This window comes from Ascaphus truei, chromosome 5 (assembly GCF_040206685.1).
Source record: "Ascaphus truei isolate aAscTru1 chromosome 5, aAscTru1.hap1, whole genome shotgun sequence".
In the NCBI taxonomy this organism is placed as follows: Eukaryota; Metazoa; Chordata; class Amphibia; order Anura; family Ascaphidae; genus Ascaphus; species Ascaphus truei.
Window position 1 is genome coordinate 117,761,149 of NC_134487.1, and position 22,556 is coordinate 117,783,704.

The 22,556-nt window shown below is 42.9% G+C and overlaps 1 protein-coding gene across 3 annotated transcripts in view; it reads right to left on the reverse strand.

Moving 5' to 3' along the window:
* Positions 1-22,556, reverse strand: part of PTPRQ (protein tyrosine phosphatase receptor type Q) — a 363,399-nt gene that overhangs the window by 73,462 nt on the left and 267,381 nt on the right. For all 3 annotated transcript variants that reach the window (XM_075600515.1, XM_075600513.1, XM_075600514.1), the window contains 4 exons: positions 15,521-15,743; positions 13,461-13,534; positions 9,773-9,872; positions 1,671-1,799 (listed from right to left, as the gene is read on the reverse strand). In XM_075600515.1, the coding sequence (XP_075456630.1) occupies positions 1,671-1,799; positions 9,773-9,872; positions 13,461-13,534; positions 15,521-15,743 (526 nt within the window). The remainder of the gene's footprint in view (positions 1-1,670; positions 1,800-9,772; positions 9,873-13,460; positions 13,535-15,520; positions 15,744-22,556) is intronic.

The following is a 22,556-nucleotide window of genomic DNA, read 5'->3' on the forward strand; positions in this document are numbered from 1 at the left end:
ACCCTGTACAATATGACTCTTCACTGACAGAGTAAAATTGTGTATTTAGGGAACCTTTTGGTGGACATCTGCAAGATTAGTTACTATTTCACGTTATACCCGCCATTTGTTGGAATGCAGTCTTTATAGGCTGGATCCCTTATCACTTGCATATGCATGTTATAAAAATGATGCCTGTACCAATGGTCCAGAAGCATATGAAAAATGGTGCATTAACAAAGCAATTAGAAATGCCATGGATATTAAGTAACCCTAGGCCGGTGTGATGACCTTCATTACTAGTGCGCCTTACTGAGTGGTCATGTAAAACTTGTGTGCTAAAAAAAATTGTCAGACATTTGCTTCTATAGTTACAGGCATATTAGTCATGCCCAAGTTTTGTCACAAGTCACAAATCTGTTTTATAAAGATTAAAAAAGCAATTAAGGCCAACAGTGATTCCAGTTTTATTGATGGTGAACTGATTTTACCGGCTGTTATGTTCAGTGACATACTTTGCTAAGGACATTTTAATTTTATGATGGCGAGTAAAGAAACAAACATGTGGTCAGATTTTACATTCTAGGGACAAAAGAATGTTCTCACTCACTTGAATTTGGCAACAGTGGTTAGAGAAGGCATTTAAATGTATGCGTTTAATATATGTATAAATGTGTTTAAATGTACTGTATACACTGATCCAAAAAATCAGACATCGGAATCTTGTTAAACTAACTGAATGTAATAATGTGCTTATTGTTATTATAAATGTTTCATTATATAAAATTATACATAGAAAAGCCTTGCGCTACTTCCCAAATTGGCTTGCAATTTATTAGTGAAATTATAAATGTTTGATCTTAAGACTTGAAATAAAGACTTGGGCCGAGATTCACTAAAAGGCAGCTAAGTTTTAGCATGCAGTATCTCACATTCATTTCAATCGGAGTGAAGGCGTGCGAAGCTTAGCACCCTTTAGTGAATCTGAGCCTTAGCGTAACATTTTTTGAATCGCACTAATACATTGCAAGCCTATTTGGGAAGTAACACAGAGTTTTTGTATTTGTTCTCCATTTCATTTATTTGTTAAAAAGTTTTTTTAAAAATCAGTCTTAGGAAATTATCTTCTTTGCGAATTTTTAACAAATGTAACAAATTACAATATACCAGAATGGTAATGTCAGATCTTCAACATTCTTACAAAAGCTGTGCTGCATGATATAAAGAAAACTTGTGTGACAGGCATGAAAAGTGTTAGGCCTTGTGAATTATGTCAACAAAACATTTAAATTTGAGTGTGTGGGAAAAGGAATAATAATGTAAATGTAAAGAAAGCAAACAGGACTTATGATTTACTGACATAAATGACTTACACTAGTTTCTCAACAATGTCTGTAAGGTTGCAAACAAAACCGGATTAGGAAAAAGCTCAAGATGAAATATTGGCACATTTATATCTCCAGATTTGATGTAGTGTGAGAACATTTATTCTTATGTAGATGAGAAAATGCTGAGTGTTGTTCTCAATTCTGGTACATAGTGTCTGAAAGACACAGGTCAGCCTTTGAAAGCGGATATTAGTGACCTGTATAAATAAGAGCAGCACAGACACTTCCAAACAAGTAAAGGTCATGGTGGGGTCATGGCTAGTGACCTTTTGGACTACTGTTTTACCAAATGAAAATTCTTACCGTGTTAATCTCTCATCCTTCAGTTCCAAGTCTGCCACTGTGATCAACTGATCTAGCTTGAACTTTGTGTCAATAATTTCTGCATCCCGGGGAGAGTAAGTGCCTCCCTCTTTCTGCTTCTGTCTAATTCTAAACACATATATAAGAGTTTGGATCAGAATGAATCACACACATGTAGGGAGTTCTTTCAAAAAATAAAACATAAACAATGTACATATGCGGACACTATTATTATTATCGTTTATTTGTAAAGTGCCAACATATTCAACAGCGCAGTGCAATGGGAGTGATATAAATGACATAAACAGAATGACATACCAAATAAGGACAAACAAGCGCAAACAGATAAAGTGGGCAACGAGGGCCCTGCTCGTGAGAGCTTACAATCGACAATACACTTTGGCCCAGGTGCAAAAAAGGGTGATAAACCTAGCATGGCTTTACTCCCATGCATATGAATAAGAGTACAGGTGTGCCATCCATTTGTGGATGTGGGACTTTGTATGGTAATTGGTGAATATTAAGAAAATCAATCCAAAAATGTTATTTGCATACTGTACATATAATTTAAGGTGTGATTATTCAAAGCCTTTCAAAAAATTGTGTTTGCATTCAGTATTCTATCAAATGCAGTATACTATATGTATATTAAAGCAGCAAAACATGAAAAATCCTATATATTTTTTTAAATAAATCAGTTCTGTAGTATTAGATAATACTGTCTGCATTTTTAAAAAAAATTGTGCCATTTGTAATTATTTTAATGTACTGATAATCCTTTGGTTGCTACGGAAACCGTTAGAAAGTCATATCCACTTGCTCTTTTGAAACAGGCTCTGACACACACCTTTTTGAACTCTGCGCTTTGGCAACAAAGTATCATAAATAGAACTGTTGCTGTGTTCCAAACAGCAGACAGTCTATTACTCTGAAAACTGTAAGAATACTGTGTTACACTTAGTAATATAATGTTACATATCAGCTGCAGAATTTCACAGGCTGCAGCATACAGTTAGGCTGCGATTATACAGCGAGCGATGGTGCGTGAAAGTCAAATAAAAAAAATTATAATCCCTATGCGGCCGCCCTAGTATGCACGACAGAGTGTGATGGCGGGAAGGCGTTTTGAAAAGACAAAACAAATTGTCTTTTCAAGCTCTATCGCGTGACATCAGCGGTTCAGCCAATGAGGGAGAACCAGCTTTGTGACGCGTCCGCCACGCCTCCCCAGTCTCCTGCAGCCAGGATCAAACATCGCTCGGGCGCTGAAGCCCATACTATATTGTGGCCATAGAAGGCGGCCATTATGTTAATCTCCAAACGATTGCCAGCTTAAGTAAAAATTTATAATCCTACAATGTCACATGATATGTAAATATATATATATGTAACGGGTATTCCACCCCACCCAATCTCATATATAGTGTGGGTGAGTAGAACATACAGTGTTACCGGTGTGGTGCGTATACCTGTAGGCTCACAGGAGGGCTGAGCTTCCGCCACTGGGAACCTGGGGCAATTATACTAGGGGTAACCACTTACTCAATAGGTGCAGCGCCTCCACCTGCGATGGCTCCCACAGAGAGGGAGTGGATCCTCGCAGGACAAACTCAATGATCACATACACAATGGGGTATAATAACTAAGGACTTTACTAACATGTAATACGACACATCACATTCATGATATAACCCGTGTCCCTCTCAGGAGGAGACACTAACCATGACGTCTCGCAGGACGATTCCCCAACACTAGGTGATCCCACCCAGTGTCCAAAGAACCCCACCCAATGTCCCGCACTCTTGCAGAGAATCAATGGGTGACTGCGCAGTCACTATTAAGCTAAGGGCCCGGTGGTGCACTTAGAACTGTAGATACCTGCCGAGCACTCCAGTGCTCGGATCAGCAACGCTTCACAAAGGGTCAGACGCGTGATGAATCCGTCTGATCCTATCCTGGCGATATTCTCTGTGACCCTAACGTGGGTCCGAACTCCTTCACTGGAACCGCAGCATCCGCTGAGTCCCTTTCCAACGATACAGCAACGTGACACACCCTGCACTACAGGCCGTCCCTATAGCACAGCATCCTTAAGTGGCTTAAGGGTCACTCTCCTAGGGCCTTCGGGGTTGCCTATCCTATATAGGTAGGTCTTGTACCCACCCTACTCATAATACGGGCCCTGGGCCATGGATCCCCGGACTGGTTACCGCTATGAACCCCCCCCAGTTGCCTCGTACTACGCGCAACGCCGCCCTGGGCTATGGCTCCCCGGATTGGTTACCGCTATGAAACCCCCCCAGTGGCCTCGCCACTCGCAACACGGACCCTGGGCTATGGCTCCCCGGACTGGTTACCGCTATGAAACCCCCCCCAGCTGTCTCGTGCCACTAACTTACAACAGGACCCTGGGCTATGGCTCCCCGGATTGGTTACCGCTATGAAACCCCCCCAGCTGTCCCTATCTTCCCTTCTGTTCCCCAGTGCCAACTAAAGTAAGTGACAGGTTCCCTATCCTGAGGGCTGTCCCTGGCAACACTCACACTACTGGGGACTCAGGGCTATATTGGGCCAAGGGGGTGCTGGCCTAGTACAGGGAGTCCCTCGCTCCTGTACCCTACCTCCTTCCCTTGACTGCTCCTTCCTCTGACTGACAACGTAGCTGCAAGCCCGCCAAATGTATCCACTTGCTCATCTGGCAGTCCTGCAGCCCTATTGGCTCCTATGAGGCACCTGGTGCCTGTCTCCCTATGCCTCCTGGGAATTGTAGTCCCAAGGCCCTTACTGTAACATTGGGGCCGCGTGCGCGCCTTCCCTGTGCTTACACTAACCCCTAATGGCCGCCGCAATCTCTCCCTACCTCTCGCGCGACTCTCCTGGCTGGCTCCTACACTCGCGCGATCTTCTGCGCATGCGCGACTATCTCGGGCCGCCGGGGACTCTCTGCGCATGCGCGAACCGGCGCAACATGGCGGCGCCCTGTGCAAGAGCCGCCGGAGATCTCCTGCACTCCGGCGAGCTCCCTCCTCGGCCCCCACCCTCCTGAATGGCCGTCGGGTCTGCCGCTTGCCGCTGGCAGTACCCGACAACGTCCGTGACCACGGAGGCGCCCGGGGGGGTCGCAGGGGAAAACAGGTGACCTGGCTACACTCTCCCCCTGGTGAAATACCCAACGCCCTCGCTTGGGGAACGACATAACATGGTACAATTTTACACACTGAAAAATGGCATGGCATACCCCGTACACTTAACAGATCGACTGCAACATCCTCAAAACATGGCACATTTTCACACAATGCAAAATTACATGGCATATCACACCCACTATTACCCGAGGCCAGCTGAGTATCAGCTGCTTGCTGAGACCATTTGTGGGGTGCCCCTAACTGATCAGATGGGGGTACCTCACTTTTGCGTCCGTGAGCCTCCCCGGGGTGAATCTCTCGGAAAGCACACTCTGGCGTAACAGTCACTGCTTCAGTGCTACTTCCTCCCCCTGGTGGAAGGAATAGCGCAGTGTCCTTCACACCAACCTTTACTTGATCATCCATGGCCTGGAAGCAGCAGGCCAGGCGGCCAGGACCTTTCCCTCGGTCCACTACGTGACGAATGGGCCGCTTCTTCTTGGGCGCAAAGGAGGCAACTTCTACCAGCTCCTTTGCCACATAGTCCTTGTCCCTACATACGTGCTCAGCTTCCACTGAGAAGCGAGAACTGGACACTGTCTCTTTACTCAAAGTCTCTGCTTCACCTGGCAGGGGGTAAAGAGTAGACACCTTACCCCTGCGGTGATTCTCGGTGGCCAATAGGTCCTCGGGGACGCTGTCAGTTCCCACCTCGGTTGTTTCGGTACCTGCCCCCTGTACTTCTGGGGCAGTCCACTTGCTGTCCTTAAACTCGGGAGCATTGGATCCCAGTCCTGGGACCATTTGGGTTGGAGCGCACGGGCTCTCACTCAGATCAGGAACCGTAACTCTGGCCTGTTGCACGGCCACCTCCATCGGAGCCTGTGGGGAGCAAGGGGGTTCCTTACCACTCTGCTGGCTTGCGATGGATTTCTCTTCTTCTGGAACGATAGGCAGTGGGTACTGGTCCACTCGCACTGCAGGACAGCTATCTTCTAGGGGGGACACCTCCGCCAGGACGCGATGTCGAGTGGAGCCATTCGCCCAGGTGTCCAGACTTAAGAAGCTATCGTGCTCCGCGGTCACCTGGAGGCTCACACCCAACACCCCTGGGGCAGTCAACTCACCCCTGTCGTCGTCAACAGGTACTGATCCCAAGCCTGGGACCGATGGTACCTCTGTAGGCCGGACTGGCCGTGGTAGGGCCCACGGGCCCACAGCAGGCTCTGTATGCTGTGATTCCTCTGTCTCCTCTGCTGGTTCGGCATGCTGGGGAACAATAGACTTCAATAGCCGCACACCGCAACACTCACAGTAGGACCACCATGTCAATGTCTCTCTAGAACAGTTACAAGTGGGGCTAAAACACTGTATGCCCATTTCTCCTTCCACCTCGATGGTCCTGTAGTCGAGGGATAACCGAGACACTTTGGCTCCCTGAGCGTGGGCTTCTTGCAGGCAGGAGCATATGAAGAGAAGAGAATCTACTCCGGGCGCACGCCAGGCCACATACATATTGGGGTGTATGTCCTGACAGTCTATCTCGGTTTCCTGCTCAGAAAGAAAATATTCCATGTCCACGACAATGCCTTCCTCCTCCTCTTCCTCCTGGTGAATAGAAGGGTCTAATGGCTGTTCACTGTGCTCACTCCCCCTGGTGGAATTTAAAGGAGGGGTGTGCTCTATCACTGAGTGGCTCACATTACGGGGGCGGGGCTCTGGTTTTCCCGCCAGTCCCGGATGGTTTTCTGTAACCTTTTTCTGAGCAGCCTGGCAGTCAGAAGCACGTGTGTCATCTTGAGTTGGCGGGAGCCGCCATTTTAGGTGGGACTCACTGTTAGCATTCCCTGCTGCAGGAGCCTCCATTTTAACTACAGTCCTGTCAACTACACTGCAGCTTTTTGCATAGATCATGAGACAGTCCCCTGCGGAAGACTCGGGGAGTGTTAATACATGGGGAACAGTCTCTAGGCATATGTCATGCGTGGTGAACAGGAGATAGGTAATCCCCCGGCCGTCAGTATCCAGCCTTAAGTCTGTCACCCGGGCAGTGGCCAATTCCGGGCAAGTTCTTACTTGGGCGCGCATAGTGGACAATTGCGTATCATGGGATACTCCGGCCACTACAAACACGCGCCTTGGGGATAATTGCCGCGCTAAGGCCCAGTCATCGACGTCTTGCGGTGACGGCACCGCCATGATGAAAAATATGAATGGGACAATTTGAAAAATTGCAAACAGGGCACCCCAGGTCTATCTCAGCAGCGCCTCCAAATGTAACGGGTATTCCACCCCACCCAATCTCATATATAGTGTGGGTGAGTAGAACATACAGTGTTACCGGTGTGGTGCGTATACCTGTAGGCTCACAGGAGGGCTGAGCTTCCGCCACTGGGAACCTGGGGCAATTATACTAGGGGTAACCACTTACTCAATAGGTGCAGCGCCTCCACCTGCGATGGCTCCCACAGAGAGGGAGTGGATCCTCGCAGGACAAACTCAATGATCACATACACAATGGGGTATAATAACTAAGGACTTTACTAACATGTAATACGACACATCACATTCATGATATAACCCGTGTCCCTCTCAGGAGGAGACACTAACCATGACGTCTCGCAGGACGATTCCCCAACACTAGGTGATCCCACCCAGTGTCCAAAGAACCCCACCCAATGTCCCGCACTCTTGCAGAGAATCAATGGGTGACTGCGCAGTCACTATTAAGCTAAGGGCCCGGTGGTGCACTTAGAACTGTAGATACCTGCCGAGCACTCCAGTGCTCGGATCAGCAACGCTTCACAAAGGGTCAGACGCGTGATGAATCCGTCTGATCCTATCCTGGCGATATTCTCTGTGACCCTAACGTGGGTCCGAACTCCTTCACTGGAACCGCAGCATCCGCTGAGTCCCTTTCCAACGATACAGCAACGTGACACACCCTGCACTACAGGCCGTCCCTATAGCACAGCATCCTTAAGTGGCTTAAGGGTCACTCTCCTAGGGCCTTCGGGGTTGCCTATCCTATATAGGTAGGTCTTGTACCCACCCTACTCATAATACGGGCCCTGGGCCATGGATCCCCGGACTGGTTACCGCTATGAACCCCCCCCAGTTGCCTCGTACTACGCGCAACGCCGCCCTGGGCTATGGCTCCCCGGATTGGTTACCGCTATGAAACCCCCCCAGTGGCCTCGCCACTCGCAACACGGACCCTGGGCTATGGCTCCCCGGACTGGTTACCGCTATGAAACCCCCCCCAGCTGTCTCGTGCCACTAACTTACAACAGGACCCTGGGCTATGGCTCCCCGGATTGGTTACCGCTATGAAACCCCCCCAGCTGTCCCTATCTTCCCTTCTGTTCCCCAGTGCCAACTAAAGTAAGTGACAGGTTCCCTATCCTGAGGGCTGTCCCTGGCAACACTCACACTACTGGGGACTCAGGGCTATATTGGGCCAAGGGGGTGCTGGCCTAGTACAGGGAGTCCCTCGCTCCTGTACCCTACCTCCTTCCCTTGACTGCTCCTTCCTCTGACTGACAACGTAGCTGCAAGCCCGCCAAATGTATCCACTTGCTCATCTGGCAGTCCTGCAGCCCTATTGGCTCCTATGAGGCACCTGGTGCCTGTCTCCCTATGCCTCCTGGGAATTGTAGTCCCAAGGCCCTTACTGTAACATTGGGGCCGCGTGCGCGCCTTCCCTGTGCTTACACTAACCCCTAATGGCCGCCGCAATCTCTCCCTACCTCTCGCGCGACTCTCCTGGCTGGCTCCTACACTCGCGCGATCTTCTGCGCATGCGCGACTATCTCGGGCCGCCGGGGACTCTCTGCGCATGCGCGAACCGGCGCAACATGGCGGCGCCCTGTGCAAGAGCCGCCGGAGATCTCCTGCACTCCGGCGAGCTCCCTCCTCGGCCCCCACCCTCCTGAATGGCCGTCGGGTCTGCCGCTTGCCGCTGGCAGTACCCGACAACGTCCGTGACCACGGAGGCGCCCGGGGGGGTCGCAGGGGAAAACAGGTGACCTGGCTACATATATATATGAATTAATGCGTGTGTGTGTGTGTGTGTGTGTGTGTGTGTGTGTGTGTGTGTGTGTGTGTGTGTGTGTGTGTGTGTGTGTGTGTGTGTGTGTGTGTGTGTGTGTGTGTGTGTGTGTGTGTGTGTGTGTGTGTGAAAGATAAATATATTTCATACACTTCTGCTTCAGATAATTAAACATTGTTTCTACTGTATAGAATGCTGATTATGTTTCATTATAAAGAATGAGAAACAAAGTATACATTCTAAAGCTTCAATTTGAGATGTGTGAATGTGTTAAAAATGTTTTTTGTGTCATTCTTCGCCAGAATTTAGTAAAAACTACAGTATTTAAAGGGTCATTTGGAAATAAAAGGAAAATTTAATCCTGGTGCTTGAGTTTCGTGAAAATCTCTATTTCAGGTGTTATCATTAATGAATGAAACTCCTTTAATACAAATGGGAGTTGAACTGGTCCAGAGGTTTCATAATGTACCCAAACACATCACAAAATAATATAGATATCCCGTACATATAAACAGTATGTATCATATATCCCAATCTATCACAACAAGATATGTGGCATGAAAGTTCAATATGCGAATATCACACAGAAATTAGAAATGATATACAATATCACACAACTTTTCTATGGAGTGCATAGAGTGCCAGAAAACCTTCATAAAGACAATACCCATTGTAATAAATTGTTAAATATATATATATATGTATAATTGTTTAAAAAAAAATATTTTAAGAAATAATTTGTAATCTTCATTCAATATGTATGCTTTCAGGATGAATGATAATTATGACCCTTACAATTTATTCGATTTTTGAATATATATCTTGCAAAGATGTCTATATATGTTTAGAAATGTACTTTACATGGAAAATATTATTCAACATATTTACTGGAAAACAAGTATTGCATGTAAAAATAACTCTCTTACCTTGCAAAAGCATAGATCGCTGCCACAAGAAGAATAATAGAAAGTATACATAGCGTAACGGACAAGATTATTTCTACAGTTCTTTCTGATAGTCCTTCAGCTGTAAAGGAAAATGTAAAATGTTGGGGCTGAGAATATGTTTTAGCAACGTATTACTGTCTGGTCTGAAGCCAAGAAACCATGCACTTGACATTTTTATTCAGAACACTTAACAGTACAGGAAATTAAAAACAAATGTTTAGCTTTTGATAATCAGTCTCAGGTTTACATGAGTTAGCAAATGGATATTTCAGTGCGTTGAACAAATCTTTACCATTTAGTCCTACAAACAATGACATATTATTCACACCCTGGATTATTTTAGCTGCAAAATTAGAACAAAAATCGACAACACGTTTTTTAAGAAAATTAATGTAATTGACAGCAATATTGTTTCCCCTTGATAGTTTTGGTATGGTTTTGCCACAGTTTTGCAGCTGGGAGATTTTTTTTTATAAATATATCGCCCTGTGTTTATAAAACATTTTTTTTCTTTTCATTTTTTAATACAAGTTTGAAGCAATGGGTCTCCAGAGCTGAACCCCAATAATTTCAGCTTTGGGGACCCTGTGCTGCCAGATATACCAGCACCCCCTTCAGAGGAAAGTATCTCCTGCAGTTCTCTGCAGTTTAAAGCCCCCAGTCGCATGAGCCAACAGGAAGCTGCACACAGTGACATCAGGGCTTCCGATAGGCCTGCAGGGCCCGGGAGCATTGAATGGGGGTCAGTACCGGAGACCCCCTGCTTGAATCCTGTATTAAAAACAGGGGGAAAAACGTATTGGACTGCCTGTTTCATATACACTGGCGACACACTTTATTCGAGCTTGGCTAGTCCCACGAATTCGGGTATACCCGGGTGTATTGAGGTTTGTGACTGTTTTCTGCCCGAGTGCATTGAGGTATTTTCCAAGCAGGGATTGAAGCATTTTATTCCCGCTGGCTGCAATACTGCACAGTATATATATATATACTGCATTACAATTCATGAATTTATGCCATCTGGTAGACACGCGAAGCATTGCAGCCTATTAAATCCTAATCATTATCATTTAACAGATCAGCCGCCCATCAGCCAGGCATGAACCCAGGCTGGGAAGGCAAATGCAACGGGGCTTGTCAGTGGTGAGGAGTGGCGCATTCCAGGTATCTGCCAGGTACATACCGGGTATTTGCTCGAATAAAGTGTGTCGGTGCAGTAACAGCCATTAATACAAAACTGAAGGCAGTGCTTAGCAAACAATACAAGTAAATATACAAACAACTAGAAAGGAATGTAGGAGTGGCTCATTGAGTAAAGACACGGACTCTGATAACAACAACACTGAGTCTGAAGCAGGGGAATCTTGTTCAAATCCCAGGATCCGCTCCTTATGACCATGGGCAAGTCACTTTATTTCCCTGTGACTCAGGCATCAAAACACATAGATTGTAAGCTCATTTGGGCAGGGGATGTGTCTGTAAAATTACTATGTATAGTGCTGCTTACCACACACTATATTGTGTAATTAGGAAGCGCTTTGAATCCCATTGGGAGAAAAGTACTGTATGAAATACAGTAAAAGTTATTATTATATTTATTGCACTAAAAAGTCCAAGAGTAAATAACTAAATTAACAGGATTTTTCAAAGTAACTCAATCCTCCAATGCAAAGTATGATAACGTCTCCAATGGTGCAAGAGAAAAATGTAGAGCACAGGGAAATCTGTAAATTACAATTTAATTTCTTCTACACAACCTAAATATAACTTTCATTTATACAAGGAATAAAATATACAAGTTGGGGCTCTCCCACAACTACCACTTGGCTGGGCATCACCGTGTAGAATGTGTGCATTCCAAACATCCCTCTGTACCTGATAAAACAACCACTATGCGAAACGCGTCGGAGACTGTAAGATTGTTGGTGATAGACACGCGGTGAAGTTGGTATGCACATGTACCGCAGAACACAGGTTGGATGCACAATGGAACACACATACATATTGATGTTTGGAAAGCACGTCCTACGAGCTGACACCCAGACGACTGGTAATTTTGCATGTGTCTAAAAGTGTGTAAGAGAAGATTTTATTTTAGTTGTAAACAAGATATTACATTCTAATTAGGGATTTCCTTTGTGCTCTTCTTATTTGTATGTTTTTTTACTGTGGTATCCAGGGGCTAAATGTAGAACCAAGTGTGTATATATAAAGATTGTCTCCCCGCTCCATTTTTACACCTCATTTAAAGACAAAACAACTGATATATTTATCACATATTTTGATACATTACTTTGAATGAATGAAACTCAGGCTGTAAGTAGCTTTCATTAACAGCAAAGTACTTAACACAAGTAGCTCTGTGTCAAAAGTAAACAGTCATGGAAAACTGCTGCCTCTCGGTGTAGGGTTTCCTTTGCATTTGAAGTATAATGTGGGGTATTTTTCTTGAGGTGTCTGTTTTTCACATTACAGGATCTTTTATATATATTTGGTACCAAGGGAGCAAAACAAAATGTATAATCTACAACCAATAACATACATTGCCCAAGGGCCAACTATACTGCCGTGTATGGGAACAGATAAATAGATTTTCAAAGATGGGAAATGCCCCTCTCTATCATCACAGATGTTAGTTAAAACAACCACTGGTTTAATTTAAAACACAACATAGATTAATATATCTATATATCTGTGTCTTCATTTCAAAATCTACACATATTTAGTTTTTGCACATCAATTCTGTTACAAATAAAACCATGTATTATCATTACTGAATTAAATTAATTATACATCTGACTAACAGGTGACTGATTACAAATATGCTTTTCAGGTACAGTTATAATTCCCTCTACTCTTATTGTTTTTAATATTGATATTTTTTTTATATCTCAAATAAAATAACGTATTTTTATTGCACATGTTAAAATATTAGGGGCAGGATGTCTAAATGCTACGTAGCCTCAACATTAAGTAACATTCTGATCTACTAGTGATTGCCTCAAATCTAGAAATGTATATGTTTCACATCAGCTTAACCCAAACATATTAATAAATGCATTCAAAAGGAGGAGTGGAAACGTATATACTGACATGGTACAATTGGTACCTAATATTACTAATATGTTATTCAAGAAACTCCTCCACTTATTCTTTATTTTATTAGATTCTTAATGAATCCCATTACATTATATGACTGGGGATTGTTTTAAATATGTTGTTGATGCCAGGGCCATTTGAATACATGTTATCGAGTAATTCTCACAGCACTGTTTTATTTTTTTGGAAAATAACTGGAAGTTAGCAGAGTATTACATAGTCAACATTGGTTTATAAAGTAAGTCTACATTTTGTAATGATTATTAAAAAAAATATGAAGTGTTCATGTGTGTGTATATATATATATATATATATATATATATATATATATACAGTGGTTGACAAATCACCAAAAAATCTACTCGCCACACAAAAAAATCTACTCGCCACCTAGTACCAAACGTGTGCTGCTTGGGCCAATATTTACTCGCCCGGGAGTTAAATCCACTCGCCCGGGGCGAGCAAATGTATAGGTTTGTCGAACACTGTATATATATATATATATATATATATATATATATATATTTATTTTTTTTAACATACAATAAACAAAAATATATTTTCTTACCCAACGTTTTGACAATCTCAGAATATTCTGAATCTGTAAATTGGCCTTTAATGTTTGTTGCTCGAAATTTAAACCTGTAACGACATAAATGTTTTGTATGTCACAGTATGTTGATAAAAACACATGGCATTGTGCATCATAATTGGAGTACCATGATGCATTGGTGCTTAGCCATGTTTGACCTGGATTGTTATCCCAGATTAGTAATCAGTTAAATACATAAGGTGTATATACAGTATATCAGTCTCCTGGCTGCGGCAAAGAAAAAGCACCAGATATACTGTATGAATGGACAATATCCCATTGCTTTATACCAGGGCTAACCAACAACAGTCCTCCAGGGCCACCAACAGGTCAAGTTTTCAAGATATCGTGCTTTAGCACAGGTGGTGCAGTCGAAGACTGAGCCACTGATTGAGCCACCCATGCTGAAGCAGGAATATCCTGAAAACCTGACCTGTTGGTAGCCCTTGAAGACTGGAGTTGGCTACCCCTGCTTTATACTGCATGGAATTACAACTTTTTGTACCTTTCCCTGTACTTTTTTGCACCAGTTTTGTGGTAGACTTTGAGAAATGGACGCAAAAGTTGACACGTCTTAATAAGCGTGTGTGTGACTGTCAACCTCACTGATGTCATAAAGTAACAGTGGGCAAAATGACTAGGCCAAGTTGCTTCACAAACGTGAAATATAATGCTAGTGCTATTGCCAGGTCATAAGCTATCTTGAATATAAAAATAGACTATTTATAAAGATAGAGAACATGCAATAAACACACAATAATGTGTGGCCGACCAGATCTTGTACATTTCATAAACATCGCTAGATCGGAGAGATTTCTAGCTCCTCCGATACGGACATTTTTATGTTTAAAAAAAATATATATAACAAAATACTGATACATTTACTTTGAATCTCTGTGGCAGTGAACTTCTCTTTTCTTGTACTGACATTCCCAGAAATGCTTGCTGGCACTGGCATGGGTGCGAAGGGACACATGTATCCAATACCACACTGCAAATCACCCAATATTAAGGTTCATGTGTACATTTTAATATATTTTATTTTAAAGAGTGAATGTTTATATCAAGTAAAACATCACGGATGCCACATTACTTCAATGGTAGGCCAAATAAGAGTGCATCAGACTCAGGAGTTTAGAGTGCTAACTCCGTCACAGTGAAGTGGCCCTGTCTGGCCATCTTACTTTATTATAGTTGGTCAGTAACTTCCGAAGACATTAAAAACAAAGTGCCTGGGGTCACTTACCTGTGTCTCCTATATGCCATTAAAAACAAAGTAAGCGTCAATTTGTTTTAATCAAATTTTTTTTTAAGGCAGCGATATTGCATCTTTAAATAATGGAGTTCAATACATCAGGAGAACCAAACAATAATAGCAAGAATAATACGGTTGGTGTCCCATGAAACAAAAGCGTCTATGTTTCTAATGTAATATGATTAGAGATGGGTGAAAGTGTTCAAATGTGGTCTGTGACATTTGGCATGAATTAAAATAAAAAATTTAGGCTTTGCAAAATGTTTATGAACTTTGACAATGCTTGAGATTTTGCCAATTACACCACGTTTTGCATGTATTCTGCACAAATAGCAGTGTATAAATGGTTGTGACCTACATTTGGGTTCATATGACCAGCACGTTTATTTGAAAGCACAGCACGTTGATTTGGCTGCCTTTTCAATATTTCATGAACATGTTCACCAAAAATTGGCACATTTTGCCGGGTTTGCAAACTTCAGCACAAATGTTGCACATCTCTAATTATGATTCATGGTAGTGAAATACAATTTGGTTATTCGTGTGGATTTGGTAAACATGTCTAATTATACGGTTACTTAACACGGAGTGATAATATTATACCAGGCGTTTATTTATTAAAAGGCCCCTTTTAATAGGAATTGTAATAACCATGTCAAATACTACAGGAAATCTTCTGTCGTGTTAAAATGTGTTGAAGCAATCCACCATATACATGATTTAGGTGTATGTACAAAAGACTCATCTTTCACTTTGTCATAAAAAAAAAATTTACACATACAAGTACTGTTTTCTTGGCTTAAGAGGTCCATTGCAGAATTTGTCTTCATTGTCCTGCAGAATGCATGTATTGTCAGCCCCAATGACATACACTTCCTCTTTACTGTAAAACCGTTCTCTTCCCTCTGCACATGATGGATTTGGGAAACCATCACTAGTAAAATATGGCCTTGGTTTCTTGAAATAGGCTTCATGCCACTTGGTGATATTCCCATCATTTTGAGCTAATATGTAAGAACATGAAAACAATTTATAAAACAAATAGTTGTAAACAATGCCGAAGTGTTAAACTATGTAATCATACAAACCCCAAAAATTGATTTTATAAGAGAAATGTCTGTGAATTTTTTTTCCTATTTTATAACTTTTAATTTTTTATGTAACACTTTAAAACATTTCAGTCAGATATATAAATAAGGATTGATACAAGGAACCCTTATTCCATAGAGCTTAATACCACCTCCGCTGCAAGCTAGGGTCAGGAACACTGCTCCATAGGTAGGGCTCGTGGTGGGAGGTGGTCGGAGAAAATGGGGGTGAGAGGGGGTGAGTAAGAAAGAGAGCAGGGGAACAGTGAAAGGGGTAGAGGAGAAAGAAGGGGGAGAGAAGAGGTGGGCAAGTGATAGAGAGGGGGAGATGGAGAGGGGGGAGTGTGAGAGACACAGTATGGGTAATATTAATAATGAAAAAACAAAAATTAAGCAGATGTTGGCTGTTCATTTTTTATTGGTCTGGTAAATCTTGTGTACTGATCTGCAAAGCTGGCTAGATATCTATTTTTTTGTAAGATGCAGAGGAATAAGAGATGAGCAACTCTGGATTTCGAATATTCCTCCAACTTCCATGATATGGAATAATTTAGCACAGCGGTGCGCAAAGTGGGGGGCGTGCCCCCCCAGGGAGGGCGTGAGATTCGCTTCGGGGTTCACGGGGGTTTACAGAGGCCCCACACGCTTCCCTATGGCATTTCAATTCATGCCGGGGGAGCTGCAAGGCCTCGGTAAACTTCTCCTTCACTTGATTCAGACGGCTACTGGTGACGTGTCACCATGGCAATGCAGTGTCAAATGACGCTGCAGGGTCATGTGACATTGACGTCATGACGCCAGGACGTCTGAGTCAATGTAATCAGAGGGGGCGCGAGGAGAGGGGGACAGCCGGCAGGGGGGCGCAGGGAGGAAAGATTGCGCTCCCCTGATTTAGCCCATAATTGGGATCTGCATTCTAACCCCGAACCAAAATGAGGCAAAACCTTGTTTTTCTTTCCCACTTTGTTCGGATCTCACGGTATTTCCTGATTCCTTTAAATCACTGCTCTCATCTCATGCCGCCATTTCGTGTCAGCGTTGGCATGGAAGGAAGGGTTTCAATGTGCGAAGAGGTTGGCACAGAGAGAAAGAGAGTGACACAAAGGGACAAAAAGGAGAAGAGAGAGAGACAGAGCGGCAGAGACAGAGAGTCTATGATATACAGTTGTGTGAAAAAGACCCTCTGAATTCTATGGTTTTACATATCAGGACACAATAACAATCATCTGTTCCTTAGCAGGTCTTAAAATTAGGTTTATACAACTTCAGATGAACAACAACACATGACATATTACACTGTGTCATGATTCATTTAACAAAAATAAATCGAAAATGGAGAAGCTATGTGTGAAAAACTAAGTACACCCTTTCTGCTTCCATAGGAATTAAGATGCTAAGTAGCAGACAGGTGCTGCTAATCAAATGCCCTTGATTAATTGATCATCAGCAAGTGTGACCACCTCTATAAAAGCTGAAGTTTTAGCAGTTTGCTGGTCTGGAGCATTCAGGTGTGTGTTAACACAATGCCAAGGAGGGAAAAACATCAGCAATGATCTTAGAGAAGCAATTGTTGCTGCCCATCAATCTGGGAAGGGTTATAAGGCAATTTCCAAACAATTTAAAGTCCATCATTCTACAGTGAGAAAGATTATTCAAAAGTGGAAAACATTAAGACAATTGCCAATCTTCCCAGGAGTGGACGTCCCAGCAAATTCACCCCAAGGTCAGACCGTGCAATGTTCAGAGAAATTGCAAAAAAAAAAGAGTTACATCTCAGACTCTACAGGCCTCTGTTAGCATGTTAAATGTTAAAGTTCATGACAGTACAATTAGAAAAAGACAGAACAAGTATGGTTTGTTTGGAAGGGTTGCCAGGAGAAAGCCTCTTCTCTCTAAAAAGAAAATGGCAGCACGGCTTAGGTTTGCAAAGTTGCATCTGAACAAACCACAAGACTTCTGGAACAATGCCCTTTGGACAGACAAGACCAAAGTGGGGATGTTTGGCCATAATGCACAGCGCCACATTTGGCGAAAATCAAACACAGCATACCAGCACAAACACCTCATACCAACTGTCAAGCACGGTGGTGGAGGGGTGATGATTTGGGCTTGTTTTGCAGCCACAGGACCTGGGAACTTTGCAGTCATTGAGTCGACCATGAACTCCTCTGTATACCAAAGTATTCTAGAGTCAAATGTGAGGCCATCTGTCCGACAGCAAAAGCTTGGCCGAAATTGCGTCATGCAACAGGACAAAGATCCCAAGCACACCAGCAAATCTACAACAGAATGGCTGAAAAAGAAAAGAATCAAGGTGTTGCAATGGCCCAGTCAAAGTCCAGACCTCAACCCGATTGAAATGCTGTGGCTGGACCTTTAGAGAGCTGTGCATAAACAAATGCTGCAAACCTCAATGAACTGAAGCAACGTTGTAAAGGAGAGTGGGCCAAAATTCCTCCACAACGATGTGAGAGACTAATAAAGTCATACAGAAAACGATTACTTCAAGTTATTGCTGCTAAAGGTGGTTCTACAAGCTATTGAATCATAAGGTGTACCTAGTTTTTCACACATGCCTTCTCCATTTTCTATATATGTAAGGCCAATACTTTTACCAGCAGCATATTTCATAAAGGGTGGAGCGCAGGTAATATGTACAGTCTAGAGAAATACCACCACCATCTAACATGTCTCAGTCTACTAGTTCCACTTGGGTTTGGTTGCCTGTTTCATTTATATAGCGCCAACGGTGTACTCACCGCTTTACAAAGACAATACAGTAAAGGGAGTTATAATAATATAATAAGTGCAGCAAAGTCAGACAATAGGAAAGGAAATCCTTGCCCCAGAGAGCTTACAATCTAAGTGATATGTTGGAAGACTTACAGAGACAGCAGGTGAGGGAACAAGTGCATTAGATGGCAGTGCTTGGCCACAATGGTTGGTAGGAGTGATTTTGGAACAGTAGTATACAGTCCAAGCTACTGGGAGGTTTCGTTTGAGAGGTGAGTTTTAAGGTTCATCGGTATTAAATTAGATAGGTTACTACCGTTAGCAGGAAAGGAGGTGGCAGGGAGGCGTGGGTGAGAGCAGGTGTGTATATGGATGGCTCCAGGATTAGGAGAGATATCCCCAGCAGCGAGAAGGAGGAGTAGAGAGAGAGAGGAGGTATCCTTTATATTACAATATAGCTGATCAGAGAGAGATACCACCATCTCCGATCTGTTTCTACTCGCTATGACTAATATACTCTATACTAGTCAATCAGTTCCAGTTGGATTTTTTAACACCCTTATTGGTTGTTCATACCTAATATAGGTAGGCAGTAAAACCACAATCTAACCTGTCTCTACTCTCTACCGGTATATATACAGTATACATATATTAGTCAACCAGTTGCAGTTAGGTTACCATCCTTAGGTTACCTTGTGGGTACTTGGATATATAGGCGATCAGATACATACCACATCTGACCTGTCTCTTTTGTCTCAAAGCCTCTACAAGTGCAGTATATCAGTCAGCCAGTTGCTGTTGCACTCAATCTCCAACATAACATAGTTGATCATTTTAATGATGATTCTAACTAGTCTTGTCCTGTCTTTGTTTTACCTCATCCTGTTCTTTGCCAGACTTGAAGACAGATATGGACCACTATTGTCATTATTTTATCTAAATAGTTTGCAAATAGCAAAAATATCTACAAAGGAAACCGCTCCAGACTACATAATGTTATGATTTTGTAAGCAAATTCCCAATTTCCCCATAATCAAAACTATAACCAAAACCAAGAGACTTTAGGCAAAACAGAATCAAAATCTAGACATTTTTCAGAACCAAAACAAAAATAAACATGAGGTCAAGTGCACATCCCTAACAGAAAATAACAGTGCCCACAAAAAAACCTAGGATTTGACATTGTACCCACTTACAGCTAAACAAATCTTCCACCCAACATAATATTGTCCAAATACAGTTCAGCTGGGAGAAAAGAGAAATCGGATCACCTATTAGTGGCAGAATAGGAATACTAAAATATATGAGAATTGGTTCCTTTTAATCCCTACAAATTACTGAGTATAAAAGGCATAATGACTAGAAATTGTAACTGTCCAGGGTGCAATGCCCATTTATGTAAGAGATGTGGCTCCACTATGTACAATTTATTTCACAAATCTTCCCCAATCTGATTATCTTTATTCAAATTCATTTGGAGGTATATGTTGATAATTACATGCTTTGTCTCAGAATGGTACTTTTCATCTGTGGGGCCAAGGTTACATTTCCATCTGTTTTTAGAGATGACCACAGTTACAGTATGATAGGATACAGTATACAGTTAAAGGATAGCCAAACTAGGGGTCTGCAACCTTTCAAGGAAGAGCCATTTTATAAAAAACATTCTTTGTCCCAAATATTCAGAGATCCACAACACATGCATGAATATTACACCCCCACAAACACATACATATACAGTACACACTAAAAGGTATATACTGTATAATTAACATACAACAAACTTACTTCAATCAGAATTAGGGAAAGGAAAAAATACGTGGGGGAATAAAATGTATCTCACAATAATAAATCCCTTTATCTTTTTATTTTTTTCAATATTTTTCTGTGCAAAACTGTTTATCACTTGTCATTTCCATCCTTGGGCAAAAACCGCAAAATAAATCAAAATATTCTTGGTCCTGTGTATTTATTTACTCCCCCTCCATCCTCTCTAACTCAATCCCCCAATACACTCAATTCTCCTCCCCCCCCAACCCTGTACCGCCCCCCCCCCCCCCCCCCACAAACACATTTGCCAAAAAATATAACCACAAGAATAGCAGACTGATTTATCTCAGTGATCATTTGGAACACCTGGGGGCATCACTTGACCTAAACAAACTGAATAATAATCCAGTGTTCTGACTATTTTTTATGAGAATCATGAAGACCCCAGTTGATTAAATAAACTGGGGTACCTTGGCGAGTATTGCAATTTAATTGTATTTAGTTTTCGTTTTTATATTTCAAGCATAGTTTACAATAGCAAAATCTACTCCCAGAGTGGTCTCATGTGGTCATTAACTGACCTTTAAATAATAAAAAAAAACCTTTGATAAACATTCTCTTAGCCTTTCAAGGTCAATGTTTTCAAAGATCTTTACTGGGTAATATTATTTAAGTATAGATGATATGTCAGCTGACATGAGGTTAGCTTGGTTTGAAAACAAAGGGTATACGGTAGGGAAAAAAAGAAGGCTTGAGAAAAGGATGGCAATCTAACCCAGGACTTTGTATTATTTTTAAGACCCAAGTCAAGACTGGGATGTAACTCGCAAATACTTTAATCACCTGATCCTTGTCAAGGTAATAGCTCATTGAATTTCAGTTTCGCCTGGAAGAATGATCCTGGAGTCAGAAACCTATACCTAATGCGTGATGCAGCTGGGAAATGAGTAAACTTCAGAAAGTACCAGGAAGCGGGATTGACTGCTTTTGGTGAGGTTCTAAATAGTCCTGTGAAGCTAGGAAGCTGGAATAGCTAGAAAATTTGAACATCATCTTGGACTCACTCCTGTGACCATGTTCTACATATTTCTCTCTTTAAACTACATTCTAAGACTTTGCCAACTACTTTAAGGTAGCTCTAATCTATCAAAACTATCCCTTTGAATCTCATATTTTTCTCCTTCCTAACAGCCCTCACTCTCCATTAGACTCCTTCGCACCCATCACTGAATTTGAATTGTTTTAGCTACTATCCTCCTCTCCTTCCATTACTTGCAACCTTGACTCACTTGCCTCTAACCCTTATCAGACCTCTTACTCCCACTCTGATCCCTATACTTACACACATTTTCAACTCTTTCATCCTGCTCAGGAATCTTTCCCAATGCAGTCAAACATGCAATAGTCACATTCATTCTCAAAAACAACACCCTTGATCATACTTCCCCATATAACTATCACCCTGTTTCTTATCTGCCTTTTTCATCAAAGCTTGTTAAATTTCTTCACTATACACGTTTACTTGGTTTTCCTGAACACTCTATTAGACTCATTACAATCTGGTTTCTGAACCACTGAAACTGCCCTCACCACAGTAGCCAGGGCCGGCGACATGGGGGAACAACAGAGTCTACTGTTCCGGCCCGAGCTCACCTAATGGCAACCCAAACATGTAGTGCCCCCGCAAGCTTGTAAGGGCCTCCCTTCCACCGGCCTCCAACCTAACCCATCCGAGAGGCACCTCCACCGGCCCCCTCCAGTAAGCCCCTCTGACAGGATCCTCTTTTAGGCCCTTCACAGACATCTAGCAGGTCCCATTCACTCTCCGAGGCTGCAGGTATGCACGCTTGGCTCCCCCCTCTGTTGTGTTCCTTCCTGCCCCTCAGGCCTATACCTCCTCTCCCCCAGGACAATACAAACTCCTCCCGCAGGACCATAACAACCCCCACAAGTACCATAACTACAACTACCCTATCAGGCCTATAACTAACCACCAGGCCTATAAATACCTACCAGCCCAAAACTAACCCCCCAGAACCAAAACGGCCCCTCTCCAGGACCATAACAACCCCATCAGGACCATAATTACCCCCCAGCCCATAACTAACCCCCTGGGCCATAACTACACCCCACAGGTCCATACCTCCTTCTATTCTCCCCCAAGCCCATACCTCCTCTACTCTCCCCCAAGGCCCAAATTTCCCCTCCTCCAGGCCCACATCCCCC